This window comes from Anastrepha obliqua, chromosome 5 (assembly GCF_027943255.1).
Source record: "Anastrepha obliqua isolate idAnaObli1 chromosome 5, idAnaObli1_1.0, whole genome shotgun sequence".
NCBI classification, from domain to species: Eukaryota; Metazoa; Arthropoda; class Insecta; order Diptera; family Tephritidae; genus Anastrepha; species Anastrepha obliqua.
The window spans coordinates 57,805,519-57,825,108 of record NC_072896.1 but is presented as its reverse complement, the minus strand read 5'-3'; the positions used below and the strand labels follow the sequence as shown (position 1 = coordinate 57,825,108).

Sequence of the window (19,590 nt, the reverse complement as noted above, 5' to 3'; positions counted from 1 at the left end):
ATACGTCAGTATCAGAACAACGAATCGTTACATTTGCGTTAAAATCTAACTGGCAAACGTGGAAAATTATTTTTGTGCCGGCTTCTTCGTGAGTTGAACACGAAAGTTTTTTTTCTACCGTTTTTACCACTTTAGAATCTGTAACTTATATATATAGAATCTATAAATTATTTTATTATTAATAAATGGTGCCATACAATTTTCTTCCCAATTTTCAATAAAAAACTGTACAAGTGCTTCTTTAAAGTTGGTATTTTCTAATTCAATTGAAAAATCTTTTTTCGCATTTGATCTGGACCATCGATACGGAAGTTTACTTGGTCCATACCTCGGAGTTTATGATCAGTGTCTTTAATCGATGGGAAAATGTATCTATCAAAGGCAATGATAATGACTTTTGCTCTGTTTGCACAAATCATTTGCAATACTTTTTTGAAATGCTTCCAAAGCTAAGCGGTACATCTTTCATCTGATGTAACATGAAATATCCATTGTATTTAATAACGTCTTGAGCAGGTTCAGATTGAGTATATTTTCAAGGTGACACAGAGACAGTGGCACTGGTGTTAATGGATAAGTAAGCACTTTATCCAAATCAAGTCCTTTTTTAGAGAAATTTGAAGCAGTTGTCCGAATAAGTCGCGTTTCATTCGCAGTTCCATCTCTCTTCGGGTAACTGTAATTTTCTTTTTTTTAATCATGTCTGTGAAAGTATGACCCTTCAACTTAGAAATACTCTGCTCAAACTTGTTCGGGTCGTTTACGCAATTTTGAATAAAATCTTTTCGTTTTTTATTACCCTTTTGTATTGTACAAACATTTTTTATCTAAATTTTCATCAAATGGATTGATATTACGTTTAATACCATCAATAAATCTGTGAAGGTGGGCTGTACTTTTTTTATTCTGCTATTTGTAAGATCTGATGTCACATTTTGCACTTTATTCAGCCCCGCTTCTTATATTGTATGGCTAATGATAGTTTTGATAGAATTAGTTATGTATAAAATTCCAGTCAGCTTATTCGCTGCATCAGCATTAATGAAAATGATTAAATTACCAAAAATAATTAAATAACTTTTTGTATTAAATCTTAAACATTATTAGTTTAAATACAGAAAAATTATAAATTAATTGATTTGCTTAGCAAAATATTTATTTATTTCTATTCTTAAGAATCGGAAAGTTTCCATAAAAAATTGGATTTAATCGAAACATTGCCATAAAATTGTATATTTCAGTTAGCGCATTAAATGTAATGTTGAATAACTTTAAGTACGTTATTTCCTCCCGAAAAAAAATTTTGTGCGGATTGTTGAAATGATCCTGTAAGTAATAAAACAAATCAGCTGGCAGTATGTTGGGGGGGAAAACTCCTCAGCTGATACATTTAGCTCCTACGTTACACCTTCAGGGCAGCTGACACACATTCCACCTACATATAGCCAGCTGACTTATTTATTTATTAAAAACAATACATAATCTATCTTCTGATAAATTTTCCTTTGGGAGGAAATCACTGAACACATATATTTTTTTCATATTTGTGTGACCAGCTGGCGTATCCCTTATATCACTTTATAATTAGCTGACAATTTTATTTCTTCAAAATATTAGTCTAACTTTAATTTGATCAATTTTTTAATCGGCAATAAATGACTAAAAATAATTTTGTTTATTACGTGCGTGGGCGGCTACCACTGCTCAACCCACCCTCGGAGCCGCAGCTGACGTTTACAACGCTTCATAATGCAACTATCTGAGGCATTTTACGAGTTATCGACTGAGAGGAAATAATTGACAAAAATCTGCGCTGTTGTTAGGGCCTAGTTAGGATCCTGATTCAGTGGTACCAGAGGCTGCGAGCTGAGCAGCGCGTTTCCGAGTGCACGCAGAAGAAGATATCTTGGCGGACTTCACTGCCGCCTCGCATAACCCGGCGAAGCGTGGTACCCTTGGTGGTATAAAGACGAAGGTGAATTCTTCGACCGTTGTGTATTTCTCCTTCTCTGGGGGAGCCACGTTGTCTCTGCAAATCTTCTGTGGGATATCTTGGCGAACAACGAATCTTTTTAAGGCGAAAATATAACAAGTGGAGGACAAGATTGTTACTAGTTCTAAAAATACTGCCTTGGAAGTGAAACAAACGAACACTGCGATATATGTTTTTACTAGGGGTCTATCGCGTTTTTTTAATGTAATAATGTAATGCATATAAGAAAGGCTTGTAGCGGACGAAGTTTCAACAGGCGAATTTATGATATCTGTGCTGATTTTGTTCCGACAGCAATAACATTTGCGATAATATTTCTGATGCCATTTGCGACCACATTCCTGATATTTTCGATGATAATTGCGATAATGCAGCCATAATCACTCTCATGTCTACTGTTGGTGATGGTCCTGGAGGCTCTACTATGGTCGATGACTTCTCAGCTTCTAGCTGGAACATATGTATATTCATTTGCATCGACACCCTCTGCCTCCAGCAGACACCCCCTGCCTCTTGTAGCCGTGCTTGTAACTCTGTCTTGCGCCCAGTAGTTAACAAGCAACGCCGTTCCAACTCTTTCTTAAGCTGCTGAACCGTGAGCTGGCTTGTCTTTGCCATATTCACGATCCTGTTTTATGAGATTTTATCCAATAATCCCACTATTGACACCAATTGTTATGAATTTCGTTACGTTAAAATCCAAATAATCCTCTTGCAACTAACAACTATCGGAATTTCAAGATGGCAACACGTACATATCTTCCTGCGAGTTCTGTCTAGCCGTCAAGTCGAATTCATAACAATATGTATAACTTACTTTTCTGTAATTATATTGTAACTTGTAACATCAGACGGATGGACGAAAATTAAGTTTTATCATAGAAAAAGTGGGCGCCGTTTTTATTCGATCTCGATAATATTTATTTACCGTATAGGCATTTTTCACTACTGACATCTGGGCGCCACTTTTGAAAGACCCCCTTTATTAACTGTTGTTCGAGTTATCGTGCGCACGGACAGACGAATCGATATGGCTAATTCGACTACCGTCAACATTCTGAGAATTTTGGTAAAAATAAGTGTTATGTCCATATTTTCCTTTATAACAATTGTGCGCAAGTGTGCAAGAAATCTTTTAGAGAGTTCTCATCTTCGACTACAAGTAATATGGAAATAAAACACCTTGGTAGAACTTAGCTTAAGGCTTTCATTTATTAATAAAGGTATGAAAACTATTATCCAGCTTGGCTTCGCATCGACTGACAAAAGTATCGAAATCAGTGCAATAGTGAAAGGAATATTGAGTGCAAACTTATGTACATATTTAACTTCCACGGATAAAACAATTTTGGTACCGTGGCAGGTCCGTTCATACAGAAGAAATAAACGTTTTTTTCAAATTGTTTATATTGTCATACAATTATGCATGTAAATATATTTCAGCTTTGGTTGTTTCCACAAAATTGAATTATTCTGATATAGAAAATATAGTATTATATATAAACCAGATAAGGCATTAATAAAAATAAGCTTAAACTTACAGATTATGAACGGGATTTGATAGACAGCTGGTATAGTTAAACCAACTATGACTCTGCTTCCTGCCCAAGTCCAAAAATCTTTGCTTAACGATGTTATTAGGCTACCAAAGAGCAATGTTCCTAAGCATGTGAAATATGATGTACGCCTTCCCATTCTATCGTTGAGCAGACCAAATATATAAACTCCAATCGGACCACCAGTATTAAGTGCCGCTAGACCAATTGTTGGATATATGTCCTTGTCACAAACTAAATCAAACTAAATAAATAAATAAACTGCAATTTTTAGTTGTTTTAAAAAACTTTAATCAAAAGACACAACAGACGAAAGCAAATTTATTGTAAATAGCAAATATTAGTACAATTAATCGGTACGTTCGTTTGTACAGTAGTGAATAAAGAACGCTGCAACTCAGGCCACCAACTCTGGCAACAACTGTCATTACACATATGTTTATATATAATATAATATAATGTATGTATATGTAATTGGCGCTTGCACCCTTTATTTGGTGTTCGACCGAACTCCTCCTCCAATTTGTGGTGGGCACCTTGATATTTTCCCGCAAATGGAGGGACCTACAGTTTTACACATTATTATTTTGGTTGATACGCAGAAAAAAGCAGAACCGGTGCTACTTTTGTACTTTCCCTAATCAAAGGTCTCTGAGACCTGTAAGTGATAAATTATTATATAAACAAATACGAAAATTTCTGTGAAAAAACAATGCGATTAAAGAGCTCAACAACTTTTAGCGGTGAACGCTGTCTACGACACTCAATTCAGGACAGCTTAAAAAGTGTACGACGATAGGACAGAAGTTCAAATGGAGTTCATCTTTCTGTTTGTATGTTGCATTGGGCCTCATGTGTATTTTTATTTGTCCCATTATCGCGTCAGTTAAATTTTCAGTTATTTTCAGTTGTGCTTCCTACATTTGCTTGTTGTTATAAGATCGAGTTGTTATAAGGTTCGAGATTTATATAAATACTTGTGGACATCAGAATAAAAAATTACAACAATGATGACGTTAAAGGGAAACGTAGGTTTAAGCAGTTTAAATCGTAAAAAAAGCCATACTTAGTCAAATGTTTAACCAGCGTTGTGATCGAAATGATACAGGAGTCGCTTCTATTTCGTTTCAAATTACAGTGACGGGCGCGATATATCAGGTCAGTCCATAAGTTCGTGCATATTTTACCCATAATTTCACTTTTGTACGATTTTCGCGGAATATAACGGAACTATTTATATTTTTTTTTGATATATTGTGCATTCAACAAGTGATTTTAATCGCGGATAGAAACACGTGTTGTTAAAAAATAAAATGGAATCTTCGAACGCGTATAAGAGGCATATTTGGTATTTTTTTTTATAAGAGTGGTAAAAATGCAACAACTGCTACTGCAGAAATAAACACCGTGAGTGTAAGGACTGCGCAAAAGTGGTTTTCGAAATTCCGAAGTGATAACTGCGACGTGGAGGATGCCCCGCGCTGGTCGTCCTGAAGTCTTTAACTCCGACGCCTTTCTCGAACTCGTGGAAGCTGAGCCAAATTTGACAGTCGATATGATAGCTCAGTTTTGTTTTAAAAGTTTTTTGAACCGTATCGTTACTGGTGATGAAAAATGGGTCCTTTACAATAATCCTGTTTGCAAACGCCAATGATTAGATAAAGATGAAGCACCAGAACCGACCCTTAGAGATGGCCTTCACCCCAAGAGGATTCTCCTGTCTATTTGGTGGATATGGCCGGTATTGTTTATTTTGAACTTCTGGGACCAAACTAGACGATAACTGCTGGTTATTATTCCCATCAGCTATCAAACCTGAATGAGGCACTTAACAAAAATCGACCGTCTTTAGTGAATAGAAGCAAAGTTTTGTTTCACCACGACAACGCAAGACCTCATACCGCAAGGCAAGCATTAGGCAAGCTGAACGGCCGCGAATGGGAGCTAATGCCGCATCCACCATACTCTCCGGATGTTGCACGTTATGATTATCACCTTCTCCGTACACATCAATCCCATATTAGTAACAAGAACTTCTGCTCAAAAGAAACTATAAAAAGGCATATCGAAGTGTATTTTGGCTCCAAGGACAAACAATTTTTTGAGCAGAGAATTAAAAATTTGCCTAAACGTTGAGAAGACATTGTAAATAATGAAGGAAAATATATAAATAAAATAAATCATTGGCGCGTACACTTCTGTTACGTGTTTGGCCGAGCTCCTCCTCCTATTTGTGGTGTGCGTCTTGATGTTGTTCCACAAATGGAGGGACCTACAGTTTCAAGCCGACTCCGAACGGCAGATATTTTTATGAGGAGCTTTTTCATGGCAGAAATACACTCGGAGGTTTGCCATTGCCTGCCGAGGGGCGACCGCTATTAGAAAAATGTTTTTATTAATTTTGCTTTCACCGAGATTCGAACCAACGACCTCTCAGTGAATTCCGAATAGTGATCACGCACCAACCCATTCGGCTACGGCGGAAAATATATTACTGATTAATAAATACTTTAAACACCTTTTTTATTAGTTTTAAAACCACCTTTAAAAAACGCAGGAACTTATGGACTGACCTGATATATTGATATCTACTACATGCCGGTTAAAAGGAAGGTTTCAGACAGGTTTACTATGAAAACGTGATAATATAGAGCTACATGGCGCTGAAGAGGTTCGGGATTATTAAGGCGTTAATGAAGCGCGAGCAGACTTCGCTATAGTATAAACGAATCATGAGTTCATACATTGAGAAGGTTTACGTGTGAAAACTATTTCCAGAAGAGATGACCTTGTTCAGTGCTAGGACATGCTGTGGCGAGATGTGGCCTCGTTGTGACTAATATCAACAAGGTAGACAAATTACATATGGTGTTCGGGGCTGCCACCCTGCTGCTGAAAAGCCAAAATGTTGTTTTTTGGTGTAATGGTGAATGCGCGGGATGATATTTGGCGCTGCGTTTTCGCCTTGCGGCGCTCACTATGTTAAAACAGTCAACGCATTAGGGTGTTAGTTGACATTATTATCGGTGTTAATGCTAGTTCCTAAATAAACGCAGGATTTTACAACCTCGAAATTATAACTGTCAATAGTGACGTGGGTGTCGATACACGAATGCGCCGACTGTTTGTTTGATGACAGAATCTACTTCGTTTTATCCTCGTTCACCTTCAGACTCATTCCAAACTTTATTCAGTTTGGAGGCGGCAGATCCAAAAGCGCGGTTGTTAAGACCGATGGTTTCAATATCATCGGCGTACGCCAACAATTGTACGCTCTTATTAAAAAATGTGCCTGAGCGATTAAGTTCTGATCTTTCCAGTATGGGGTTAAAGAAGTCACACGGCAGCGAGTCACCTTGTCTGAAACCTCGTTTGATATCATACGGCTCGGCTCTGCAGGTATTGAGCAACGACATTTTACATAGCCGTATTAGTTTTTCGGGGATACCAAATTCAAACATCGCGGCATATAGGTAACTCCTTTTCGCGGCAAATAGGTAACTCCTGTCGAATGTAGTTTTGAAGGCGTCGAAAAGATGGTGTGTATCGATTCTCCTTTCATGGGCCTTTCCAAGATTTGCCGTATTGTGAATATCTGGTCGATGGTGGAGTTTTCAGGTCTAAAGCCACACAGATAGGGTCCAAACAGTTGAATTTTCTGACTGGGGGACCAAAAATTCTCTCCTTGTCCACCCTGGCATGGAAGTCGTCAATCATTATTTTTATGCCGTAGCGGGGGCAGCGCTCTTGGGAACGTTCCAGTCACTCATGGAATGAGTCTTTGGTCACATCGTCCTTCTCTCCTGTCGGGGCGTGGGCACAAATGAGCGAGATGTTGAAGAATCTGGCTTTAATGCGGATTATTGCGAGACGCTCGTTTACCGGGGTGAACGACAGTACTTGGCGACGAAGTCTCTCTCCCACAACAAATCGGACACCGAATTTCGGCCCTCTACATGACAGCTGTAGTAGACGTCGTAAGGTCCTAAGTTTTTCTTGCCTTCCTCCGTCCATCGCATCTTTTGAATGGCTTTAATGTCAGCTTGTGTTCTCACGAAGACATCAACCAGCCGAGCATGGCCAGTTTCTCCATTAAGGCACCGGACATTCCAGGTGAATGCCCTAAAATCATAGTCCTTACTTCGTTTGCAGGAGTCGTTATCAGGGGTTCGATCAGTTGGTTGATGGTGGGCTTCAATTTTTTACACAATACGCTCGCTAGAATTTTATAGGCGATATTTAGAAGACTAATACCGCGGTAATTGGCACAGATTGCAGGATCACCCTTCTTATGGATTGGGCTGAGCACACTTAAATTCCAATCGGGAAGCATGCTCTCATTCGACAATATTCTGCATAGGAGCTGATGCGTGGACCTCACCAGCTCCTCGCCGCCATGTTTGAGCAGCCCAGCCGGTAGTCTGTTAGCTCCCGTGGCGTTGTCGTTCTTTAGCCGTGTTATCGCTATGCTAACCTCGTTATGGTCGGGTAGCGGAATAACATCGTCAAGGATTGGGGTTTCGGGATCTCCGTGACATGCGCAGCTGTCACTATTTAAGAAGTTTGTGAAGTGTACACTCCATAATGTAAGCACGTTCTGGGTGTCAGTCACCAGGTCACCGTCTTTGTTCTTACAGGAAGACGTCCCGGTCTTAAAACCTTGTGTAAGCCGCCGAACTTTCTGGTAGAATTTTCGGGCGTTTTTTATATTGGCTAGCATCTAGCATTTCGCACTCTCGCGTTTTCTGATAATTCGTCTCTCTGGCTTTCTTAGGTCCCGGTAGCAATCCCACATGGCTCGCGTTGCGCCGGATCGCAGCGTGACCCTATAAAACAAGAAACTCCTCGTTGTACCAACGTTTTTTCGGCCTCGCCATTCCGATTCCTTCTTCGGCGGCGGTACGTAAATAACGAGAAGTGTTGTTCCATTGCTCGTGCATGCTGGGTTGTTGGGTGCTCTTCGATAGCAGGAGTGACAGTCGAATGGCAAATCTTCTGACTGTTGCGATTGCAGCCGTTCATAGGATCGTTCCAGGCGCTCATGGAAAGAATCTTTGGTCACATCGCCCTTCTCTTCCGTTCTCTCCGTCCGAGCGTGGGAGCAAATGAGCGAGATTTCTAAAAAATCTCGCTTTGATGCGGATTATTGCTAGACACTCGCCCACTGTAGTAGACTTCGTAAGGTCCAATGCTATTCTTGACTTGCCCCATCCATTGCATCTCTTGAATGGCAGTGATGTCGGCCTTTGTTCTCACGAGGACATCAACCAGCCGGACAAAAGCACCTTCCCCATTAAGGGACCGGACATTTCAAGTGCATGCCCTTAAATCATATTCCTTAGTTCGTTTGCATGAGTCGTCGTCAGAATTAGCAGTTCTCATCCGAGGCTTTGTTTGGGTTTTTAAATCCAGCGCACATCCAGATATCCTGGAGTGATTCGCTATCTGACATTATCTCGCTCTCAAACGGATGTTCGGGAGCTATCTAGAGGATTCTTGCGCGAAGTCTAGAAATTGTGAGCTGCTAAGGCTGTATGCAGAAAAATTATCCTGGTCACTCCCAAGTGAATGGCAATCAGGTGCCTTCTCCACTTACGTGGACTTCTATACACGGAACTATCCTCGAGCTGCTTGGTGCGTATGCAGAAGTATCGTCCTGCTCACTCTTAAGTGAATGGAAATCATGTTAGAGCCGGATTCGCGCTTTGCAATTTTACATCCAACTAGTCGAAGGTCGTCTCGCTGGTGGTAAGGAAGCTACTCGCCAAATACCAAATAAAGATGGAGTAGTGTTAGAAGGAGCTCTCGGCTTGTTTGGGAGGTCATGTAACTTAGTACCGATTCATTCGTAGTCGCCATACACAACTTTATAAATCAACGTAACGTTTCCCAACACATCTTCTTTACAGAGTGTTAAACCCTATGTACGAAAATAATATTGCAAATTTGGTTATATGTTGTTTTTAAAAATCGACCTTTTCCACAATAAGTTTCAATAATTTTAACGCGTGGTTCTGTCGTGTAAAATTGTACATCTGTCTACTTGACGAATGTTAAAGATGACATAACAAGAAGATATTTGACAATTCGTTTGAATGTATTGGTTGAAAATGTTCATTGCTATTTATAAGCAAACAACTAACACATATAAACACACATACATATGACAGATAAACAGGTTGGCAATGGCTGGCTCACTGTATACACTGTGCTTTATATGTGTATATAAAAGAATAAAATAGATAAAATTTTTACATAATATCGTTATTTTAAAATGTTACATATTTATTTCAATAAAACAGGAAAACTATGCCCAGAAAATGCAGTTAATTTTGTGCACGCTCGCAGCCTACAACGGTTGCAGAACATACGTTTGCAATTGTAACTATTTCAGCATTTGAAAAAAAATAATCACGTAAGTATCATACGTACTGTTTTCTCAGATTATTTAAAACAACCCATTAATCCATTAAGAATCTATTTTCCTGCGATTAATTCGAAAATCTTCGTACTCATAACGTTGATTTCATCGAGTTTGTCGGTTCTTATCATATTTACTTATTTTTCATGATCACGAAATGCGAAATGTATAAAAACTCAAATTTGGTGATCTGATCAATTCATTTCGACCGTAGGTTTTTACTATAGATATATTACTTACATCAATTACAATAGATGACCACACCTTGGAAGTATTATATTCCCATCCAAAATCACACTTTTTGTAAGCCCAGGTTTCATTTGGCCTTTGAATGTTATAGAAATTTATCTCAAGAATTTCCGTCCAATTTACAGCGTAACGGTAGCATTTACTATAAGCGTCAAGATCTTCCTAGAACAAAGAAAAATATTTTTAATAGCATTGTCAAATTTGTATAATAAAGAATCTATTTACCAAAAAAGTTTGCAAAGATAAATTAAAAGATATCAAAACAGATTAGAAGTGGAACGCCGCATTATGTGTGGTTATGAGCGAAAAGTGTATGTTGCAATTTTTGAGATATTTTTCTTTCCAGTTTCTGATTTCTTCGATAACCGTATGTGCAGAGAACATTTAATATAGAGAATCATCAGTTACGGATAGCCGTGTAAACTGTTAATAATTACTTATTCCCCGTCACCAGCTCAATATCGGAGAAGCTAACAGAGCTGAGTATCGTTGAAGCTGAGCTGAGTATCGCTTGAAATAACAAATGCTTTCTGTCTTTGCACTAATTTGTAAAAAATTGAAATATTTTTATTAATGATCACATGACCACGACTGAATTGTTAGCTATTTGAATTGATTTTGAATAAAACCACATAATAACATTATATTGGAAAATCAATAAAGAATTATAATTACAACACGTAGATATAAGTAAGTATTTATATTACACGTATGCATGTATATGTAACTAATGTTTTTTGTTGTAACAGCACAAAAACGCCAAACGACCAAATGTTTTGGGGAAAAATCACGTGCGTCTATCACGATGGTACGACTAGAGTGATGGAGTTGGTGAGTTCCAAGTTGCCGTGTATAGTAAATAGAATAGCTTTAAAGAAGACCAAATGTGTTATTATTATTGTATTTTATTTAATTTTAAAATTAATCTCACATGTATCCACCCCTGGTCTGGCGAGAGTGAACTATCTGCTGTGGCAGTATGTTCTTGATTGGCAGCACTGCAGTGCAATTTTGCAGGCAGTGTGATAACCAGATTTAGTCCAAGGCTTTTGCACCTACTTAAACACATCTTACATATCCTTGCGTTACTTGATATGCATCAGGGTGTGATAATTTTCAACTAAACAGAAATAAAAGATTTATTATTATTATTTATTATTTCGTCTTCCTCCTCTATTTCACTTTCGTTATCACATAGTTCCATATCAGTTGCATGCCATTCATTATTCGATTGGTTATTTTGTTTAGTTTTTTTTTAACAAAAGACAATTTTCCTCCTTTTTTTTCATAATAGCAACCTTACGTAATTAGATGTAAAATATGCATATATTAATTGAAATACGTTTTTCAAATAAATATTGAAATTACCTGGGTGAACCAAATTTGTGTTGCAAAAAATGTATTTTGTAAAATTATATTACTATATTTCACCAAAAAAGTTCTGTTCACACCATGTATAAAACGGAATGATGAAAGAGTTGGGTAAATAAGACACCTTTTGACACCATCTAAATAATAAATTGACACGATCGGTCATGAATGTTCGAGCAGCAGCTTTATTAAGAATTCTGATAAGAACTTTCTTTATGAAAGCCATAAGTTCCATTTTCTTATAGAAATTAACTGTTAAATAATTTCATGAGTCAATTTGGCTCATATCCCTAAAAATAAATATTCCAGATCCGAATATTCGAAATGGAGGGGTCAGCGCAGGGGAGTAACCTATATTTAATACATATTTCATTACGTAACTAAAATCCATAATAAGAGTATGTATTAAAAAATACTATTTCAGTTTCCGGTTTCAGATTTTAAACTGAAATAAAACAACAAAAATTCAATCTGTATTATTTTTGTGTAGAACCATGAATGACATTAATTTATTAAAGATAATCCCTTTCAAATGTTGATCGTGCATGTGCCGTAATTCGGCCATCCGTAAACACCAATTTTGAATGATTCGCTGGAGGACTTCGGTCGGTATCTCGTGAATAACTTTAGTAATGTTCGCTTGCAATTCCTCAATCGGAGCTGGTTTATTCACAAAGCATTAAGACCTTACATACCCCATAAATAAAAGTCCAAAGGTGTGTTATCACACGATCTTGGAGGTCAATCCACTGGCCCGAGACGAGAGATAAATTGGTCACCCTAACGATGTCGTATCGTAGTAAATCCATTGTTTCACGGGCTGCATGGCAAGGAGCGCCCTCCGCCATCTTGTTGGAACCAAATGTCGTGGAAAAAATCCGGGCTTCAATTTCCAGCTTCAAAAAGTCATTTATCATGGTGCGATAGCGTTCACTATTCACTGGTACATTGGGGCCAGCCTCGTTTTTGAAGATATATGGAGCGATGATAGCTTCAGCCCAAACGGTTGTTTTCAATGGATATAATGGCTATTCTTGAATGATTTCGGGTTGCTTTTCAGCCCAAATATGGCAATGTTGCTTATTGATGTAGGCATTAAGCCAAAAATGGGACTGGTTGACCGACGAAATTGCGGAGATGTGAGCTCAATGCAATCGATATAGAAGGCTACGCCAGCGAAATGCAACCACGTCGTAAAACTTAGGCTCAACTAAAAGGAAAAACGTAAAGCGTTTAAAGTGACCATTGACAATAGTAAAACCAGAATGCTTAAAGCGCCATAGGGTGACGTCAATAATAGCCCTATAAAATAGTACGAAATAAGATGAAGCGGACGGCAAAACCAACATGTCCATGTCTTGGATTGGATTATACGAAAACTCTTCCCTGCGAAGCCCAACTTCGTTATTAGAACTCTAGGCAACGAACCAGATACCAACATTCTAACGGTAAATGCGGACGAAGTGCTTGTTCCTTTAGAATCACCTCGGAGTCTGTAATATGTACAAACATTGGGTACTCGTACCAAAAATTTTAGGTGCTTGTTTTTCCACTGAATATTGTCGACTTGAATGGTGGACTCCATGCAAGTTCTTTGAGCTCGTCATCAAAAGCTGGCTGGAAACATATGTATGGCTGTCAATCAATCAGTTGGGATTTAGAAGAAAGCGATCTACCACAGACGTGATAGCGGTCGTAAACGCAATTGCCGAAAAGGCTGGCTGTCTGGTGGTCACTATAGATATTAAAAATGCGTTTAACAGTGTATACTAGACGCCCTTAGCACGATGCAAGCGCCTAGCTATCTGCAGGATATCCTGTACGATGGCATTTTGCGGCTAAAGGTACACAAGAGAGCATCATTCGTTGGTTTTGTGGACGATATATCAGTCGTTGTGACCGCGAAAATTCCTACAGAGATTGTAAATATCGCACGACAAGCTATAGAAAATGCTCAGAGATGGTTAGGCGTGAAATGCTACGCATAAAACAGAAATCCTACTCATCAGCAGCCGTAAGAGTCCAAGTCATTTGTGAAATACCTAGGCGTCATGGTGGATCACTGAATTAGCTTCCGAGACCTGGATACCGCTACCAACAAAGTTGGGATAGCTCCGGCACAGCGAGCAGGCAAGGCGGTGACGTGAACGCCAAGAAAGTTCGATACAAAAAACCAGCAAACCTACTCAGAGGTGAAAATGAAGGTCCACTAACCATACCACACATAGAAACTAACTTTGACGGTGGGGGGTTTAGTTCGGGTTAAAGTTCCACATTGGCGGAGTTAGGCTTTCATGTAAACTATCTCTACATATCTAAAAAAAAAATTCGATTAAATGTGTAGTTCAATGAAATATTAAAACATTTTAGCCTATGTACAAAGACAGCCCTCTCACCCGTTATAAAAACTAGCAATTAGAGTAATTATGATGCACAACTTTGAATAGCAGACTCAGTTTTCGTAGAAGCATTTCTTATCTCACCTGCAAAATATGTTTTTAACTTCATCAAAATCGGATCATAAAAACGGATTTTCCGAATAACCTGACTCCACCTAGCGGAGTAAAATATAGCCATGTCCGTGTCGTGGTTCTAAGGAATATACTGTTCAAACTTGGGTGCAATCCGTTAGTTCGTTTGTGGGCCAAGTGTTCACAAAGAAAACAGCTACATTTATATAAAAGTACTAACATATACATATGTATGTCTAGATTCCCATGATCTTCATTTTAAATTATTCTACTTCAAATCACTATATAAGCCAAAAAGACTGAATTAAATACCTTTATTGCAAAAAGTAAGTTTATTAATTTCTACATCTGTATTTTTGTATTTTCTCTACGAAAAAGGAAAATACATACAATTATAAATGAGATTCTTGAAAAATAAACAAATGTAGCAATCTATATTGTTTGTTTCCTTAAATTAAAAAAGAAGATTAAATATAGGTCTCATACTAAAACAGCAAATGGCGGTTTTCTCAAGTGGCTGACTTGTGGCTCAAGTGTACCTAACTCTTAAAAAGGTTTTTTTTTTTCAAAACAAAAAAATGTGTATATTGTTTTTTGAAAACCCAATAATTTGCTAAACGAATATATACATTTCCGATACTTTATTGCTATGTGAAATGATACTGATGGTTGTTTGTTCTATTATTAAGTTCTTCCTTATTTCACTAAAAACATTTTTTCGGCTAAAACTTTAATTTCTTGGGTACTAATTAATGTGAATACTACTTCTATCATCTCCTTGCTCCTTTCTTGATCTGAACTTAGCAAAAGCTGCTGCTTGCGGAAATGTACAACTGCAAATCAATATGAAAAAAAAACATACAAAAAACACTAAATTGTTTGAAATTGAAACATCAAAATTTTACGAATTGGGTCAGCATTCCAGGATACTACATTTCATGAAAGATGACAATATACTGGTCGCGTTTTTACTCTTAGGTCTACCTAGTTTGGTTAGGTTGTTTGTAATTCATTATTAGTTACATAAGTTATTCCTTACCACATTTTTAGGAATTGCTAGAAACCTCCGCATTTCTACTGGCATTTCCAGTAGTTCTGGTACTTTGCACCAGTAGTCATTTGGGATGTTAGCCATAAAAATTTGATTAAATGCACAAAATCCACAAGGTATGCATGCTGGTAGACAAATTCCAAAAACCAATAGCTTTTGATACCTTCCAAACTCTCCAATTATCGGCAATAAATCGTCCAAATCGAGAGACTCCTAAAATAACAGTATATATTTAAAGAAAAAATGTATAAGTATATATTATACATCAGCTTTATCGTTTTCATTTTCATTATTTAAAGAGTTTTCTGCGCAAGTATCAGAAATGATTTCGTTGCAATCGGCCATAACCGCGTACTGAGCGAAACATGATTTCAGGCAAAGACGGAATAGGTGAAGTCATAAAAGTTATATTTTTAGTTCTATATGGCATATTTACTAGGGTGGTTAGTTTATATGTGATTTTTTAAAATCTTCAAGTTATTGGGTTTGTTTTAATAAAATAAATATGCACGAAATAAATTTCCAATCAATAATAAGTTTAACAAAAACTTATTTCTTATTTAGGCTGTAAGGCGCATTTTATGCTTAGGACCTAGAAAACTATTTTCAATAAAGCCAATTTAAGTTCATCAAAACTCAAACAATTGTTTTGATTTGAGGTTCAATTGCCTCTACTTTCATCACAAATGTTTTGAGCATAATTCTTCAACAACAGGAGTTCACTTATATCTACATATTAGAGGTGGGATTATTTTCGAATAATATTCGAATAAACTTTATTCGAATAAAACGAATAATACTATTCGTTTCAAATAATTCGAATAGTTCATTATTCGAATACCTTACTATTCGAATACCTCACTATTCGAATACCTTACTATTCGAATACCTTACTATTCGAATACCTCACTATATATTCATTTACATCAGGGAGAAATTGCTTTTAAAAATATAAAAATTACATTGGCCCTTCTCATGGTGCATGCACTTGTACATAAACCGATTAGTAGTCCGCTAATCTAAATAAATATTTACCAAAAATATTCGAATAGTGAAGTATTCGAATAGTGATGTATTCGAATAGTAAGGTATTCGAATAGTAAGGTATTCGAATAGTGAGGTATTCGAATAGCATTATTCGAATAAACGAATAAAAAATTCGAATAAATATTATTCGAATTACGAATACCTCTCGAATAAAAGATTTTATTATTCGAATAGTCCCACCCCTACTACATATGTATTATACGAGAAGTATACTCGTATAGCATACATCAGACAAAGCCGCTAAGATGGCATCCATACTCAGTAGATTGATAGCAAACATAGGGGAACCAACTCAACGGAAACGGGAAATAATGATGGCTGACACGCTCTCCGTTTTCTCATACCGAGCTGAACTGTGGAAAAATGCGCTAAAGGCAAATCGCCGGTGTAATAGGGCTGTCACAATGGGTCCGTTCCGACGGTTGCGGCAAAGCATTTGACTGACGTGACGGGGAAAACGTCAACAGCAGCATATAAAACAGATATTCTTGTCACGAAAGCAAATATTATATTTCGTTGTGTATGCACATGCTTTTATGCTTATTGAAGCGAAAAAGTATTTTAATAGAATTTATGGCAGTCGTAGATGGTGGATGCGACCATAACTTCGAGATAGGGACGCACATTCATTTTTCAGGACCACTTTGTTAAGCCTGCCTTTTCTATACTCTTTCAAGCTTTTATTGAAAACATAATTTATTTTCTGCATTTAATTAATTTTAATAATAAAAAACTCCACCGATAAAAATTTAGGTGATACAAAATTGTTCTTCTTTAAACAGTTGTCATTTTCGTCGCAGTTGCCGTACAGTAAGAGTAGAAAGTTGCTAATTTTTGTGTACTCCGGTATGGCGTACGGTACGTATGTGGAGCCATTGACTCAAATACACATAATCTATGGTATTTTGCTGTCAGTTAAATTCGTTGCCGCACGGACCCATTGTGACGGGCCTATAATCTTGTAGTATCGGTGCAACGAATGACAGCTCTGAGAGTTGTGATAGGAAAAAGTTGGGGGCGTTAAAGAATGAGAGGATGGAAGAAGGAGTACGCAATCTTGCAGTGCACGAAATAAAAGAAGGAACGATAAGGCAATGACAGAACCGCTGGGGAAACGAACCACGCGGCAGATGGACGTCCAAGCAAATAAAAGATGTCACTACATGGTACAGCAGGAACTTCAGTGAAGTCAATTTTTATACAACACAAATGCTTTCGGGGCACGGGTATATCCAGGAATACCTGTTCAAAATAGGGAAATGCGAACACCCCACATGTATACTATATATTGTGACGCAGCTGAAGATGACACTGATCACACCTTTTTTCAATGCATGCGTTGGGAACAAGAACGTCGAACACTGGAGAATGCAGTCGGTCACATAACCACTGAAAATGTAATCGACAAGATGCCAAGCACCCAGGAATCGTGGGAAATCATTGGTGGTTTCGCGGAAAAAATCCTCCAGATGAAAATGCGGGACTTGAACGCAAGCACACAAGCATAGACCTTGAAATGAGGAAGAGATGGAAAACCACTCTGAAGTAGTGCGAAAACGGTTTCAAGGTAGGCTCCGGATTTACCATTGCTGTGACGGCAGCTTTAATGGTGCATTAGGCAATTTAAACCCTCTCATCCACAAATCAAACAAAACAAAGAACACATATGTAAATTTAAAAACATTTAAATTATTACAAACTATTCTAATGAAGATATATCTGAATCTTGATACAAAAAAAGAAAGCTATAGTCATTTGGGGTTCGTCGTAAAACGAAATGTTTAAGCCAGAGGCTCGGATTTGTATAACTATTAAAATAAACGTCTTTAGAAAAAAGTTATATTTAGAATTAAAAAGTTATCGGTGATCCTGATTATAATAATGACTGAACTAGGCCTAATATTTTTTTTTAGGACGGCAACTTACGCAGAAAGAAGTTCTGCTATGCCAGCGTAAAGATGGAAAGTTAAAAAAAAAATAAAAAAGATTAATTTCTGAAAATCGGAAGTATCGTATTACTACGTTTTTCTCATATAAAAGGTCTCTTTATAATTTCTTTGAGTTCGGCCACTGGATTGCTAAATAAAAGTCATAAGCTAATAGCATCACATATTGCTTGCTTTATTTAATTACAAAGTCTTATCCCTTTATAGCACTTTTTTCACACCTTGTGCGCATGAACCTCTCCCTATATCAGTAAATTAAACAACTGTTTAAAATTATTTTACTATATTTCGCATACTAAGAAGCGCAATCAATTATGCTGATTGAGGCAATACAACTAATTGTATTAAAGCGGTGTCTTCACCTAAAAACCTAGCTACCTAACTGCCAGAACCTCTTTTGGATTGCCGTGTGACCATCTTCTCGGCTGAATCAATGATTTCCACGATTCTGGACAGCTCACAATTGCTGCTGCAGCGTTTCCCTTACCCCTGCTCCTGATGCACAACTTTTATTTTTATTTATGTTGGTATTGTTGACAAACTTTTGTTGTTATGTTTGCGCTACCTAAGCTGCAGTTATGTTTGTTGTTGTTTACTGCTGCGGTATGTAACTATTCTCCCGTTAGAAGAGGAGATATTCACGAATTCCTTAAGAACCTTTCTGAATATCGTAATGTTTCCTGCATTCGCTGATAATGTGAGCTAATATAATATGGCAGCAATAAAAAATGCAATTGCGGAGGCGTTGGCTATGTCATTGTGACCAAGCCAGACCACCAATCGTCAAGGTTTTGATTCCAGGGAAGGGCGTCGTGTTAACAGGCGGCAGTTGTACATACCAAGTAAATTCAACTTGATCCTTCAAACGCAAATGAAGCTTTCCTCTTCCTCTGCTACCACTAGCAATTAGCGCATAGAATACTTTCAGAGTTGGAGATTTTGCCTCTATGACCTAGCTAGCGGAGCTGCTGGATCTTTATTCGCTGAACTATGTCTACGCCATCGTAAAGCTCTTTCAGCTCATTATTCCAATGCCGTCGCCAACGTGCAAAGGTTCAAAAATCTTCCGCAGAACCTACCTCCCAAACACTCCGAGGGACGTCTCACCGGATGTTGTCATCTTCCAAGCTTCTGTGCCATAGGATGATAGAGAAACAGATTACACCTTCCGAATTCGCCGAGTCGTAAGAGCGGATGAATAAACAAACAAAAGGAAGAGGAATCACTTGTTTGTGAGGAAGAAGAGTAGTTGAAAGCAATGGAAATAAACAAACACAAGAAATTATACACCCACACATACTTTCCTGACATGGCGTCTTCCACATAAAAACGCAAACAAACTGCATTTGGTGGCTTTATATTAATTTGCGCTTTCACAATTTAACACACGGCACTTCGTTTTCATCTCGCAAACCACAAAACTACCAAGCCATTCACTGAATTTTCACAAACATGTAATTTTTCCTACTTTTGTTTGTTTTGTTC

The 19,590-nt window shown here is 37.6% G+C and overlaps 1 protein-coding gene across 1 annotated transcript in view; it reads right to left on the bottom strand.

The window, feature by feature from the left end:
- The window catches only part of LOC129248321 (carcinine transporter), a 28,476-nt gene extending 13,004 nt beyond the window's left edge, over nt 1-15,472 (bottom strand). The window contains exons 1-4 of the mRNA XM_054887819.1: nt 15,377-15,472; nt 15,101-15,325; nt 10,211-10,381; nt 3,535-3,793 (exon numbers count right to left, since the gene is read on the bottom strand). Coding sequence (XP_054743794.1) covers nt 3,535-3,793; nt 10,211-10,381; nt 15,101-15,325; nt 15,377-15,457 — 736 coding nt within the window. The 5' untranslated portion in view covers nt 15,458-15,472. The remainder of the gene's footprint in view (nt 1-3,534; nt 3,794-10,210; nt 10,382-15,100; nt 15,326-15,376) is intronic.
- Between the last annotated feature and the right edge of the window lie 4,118 nt (nt 15,473-19,590).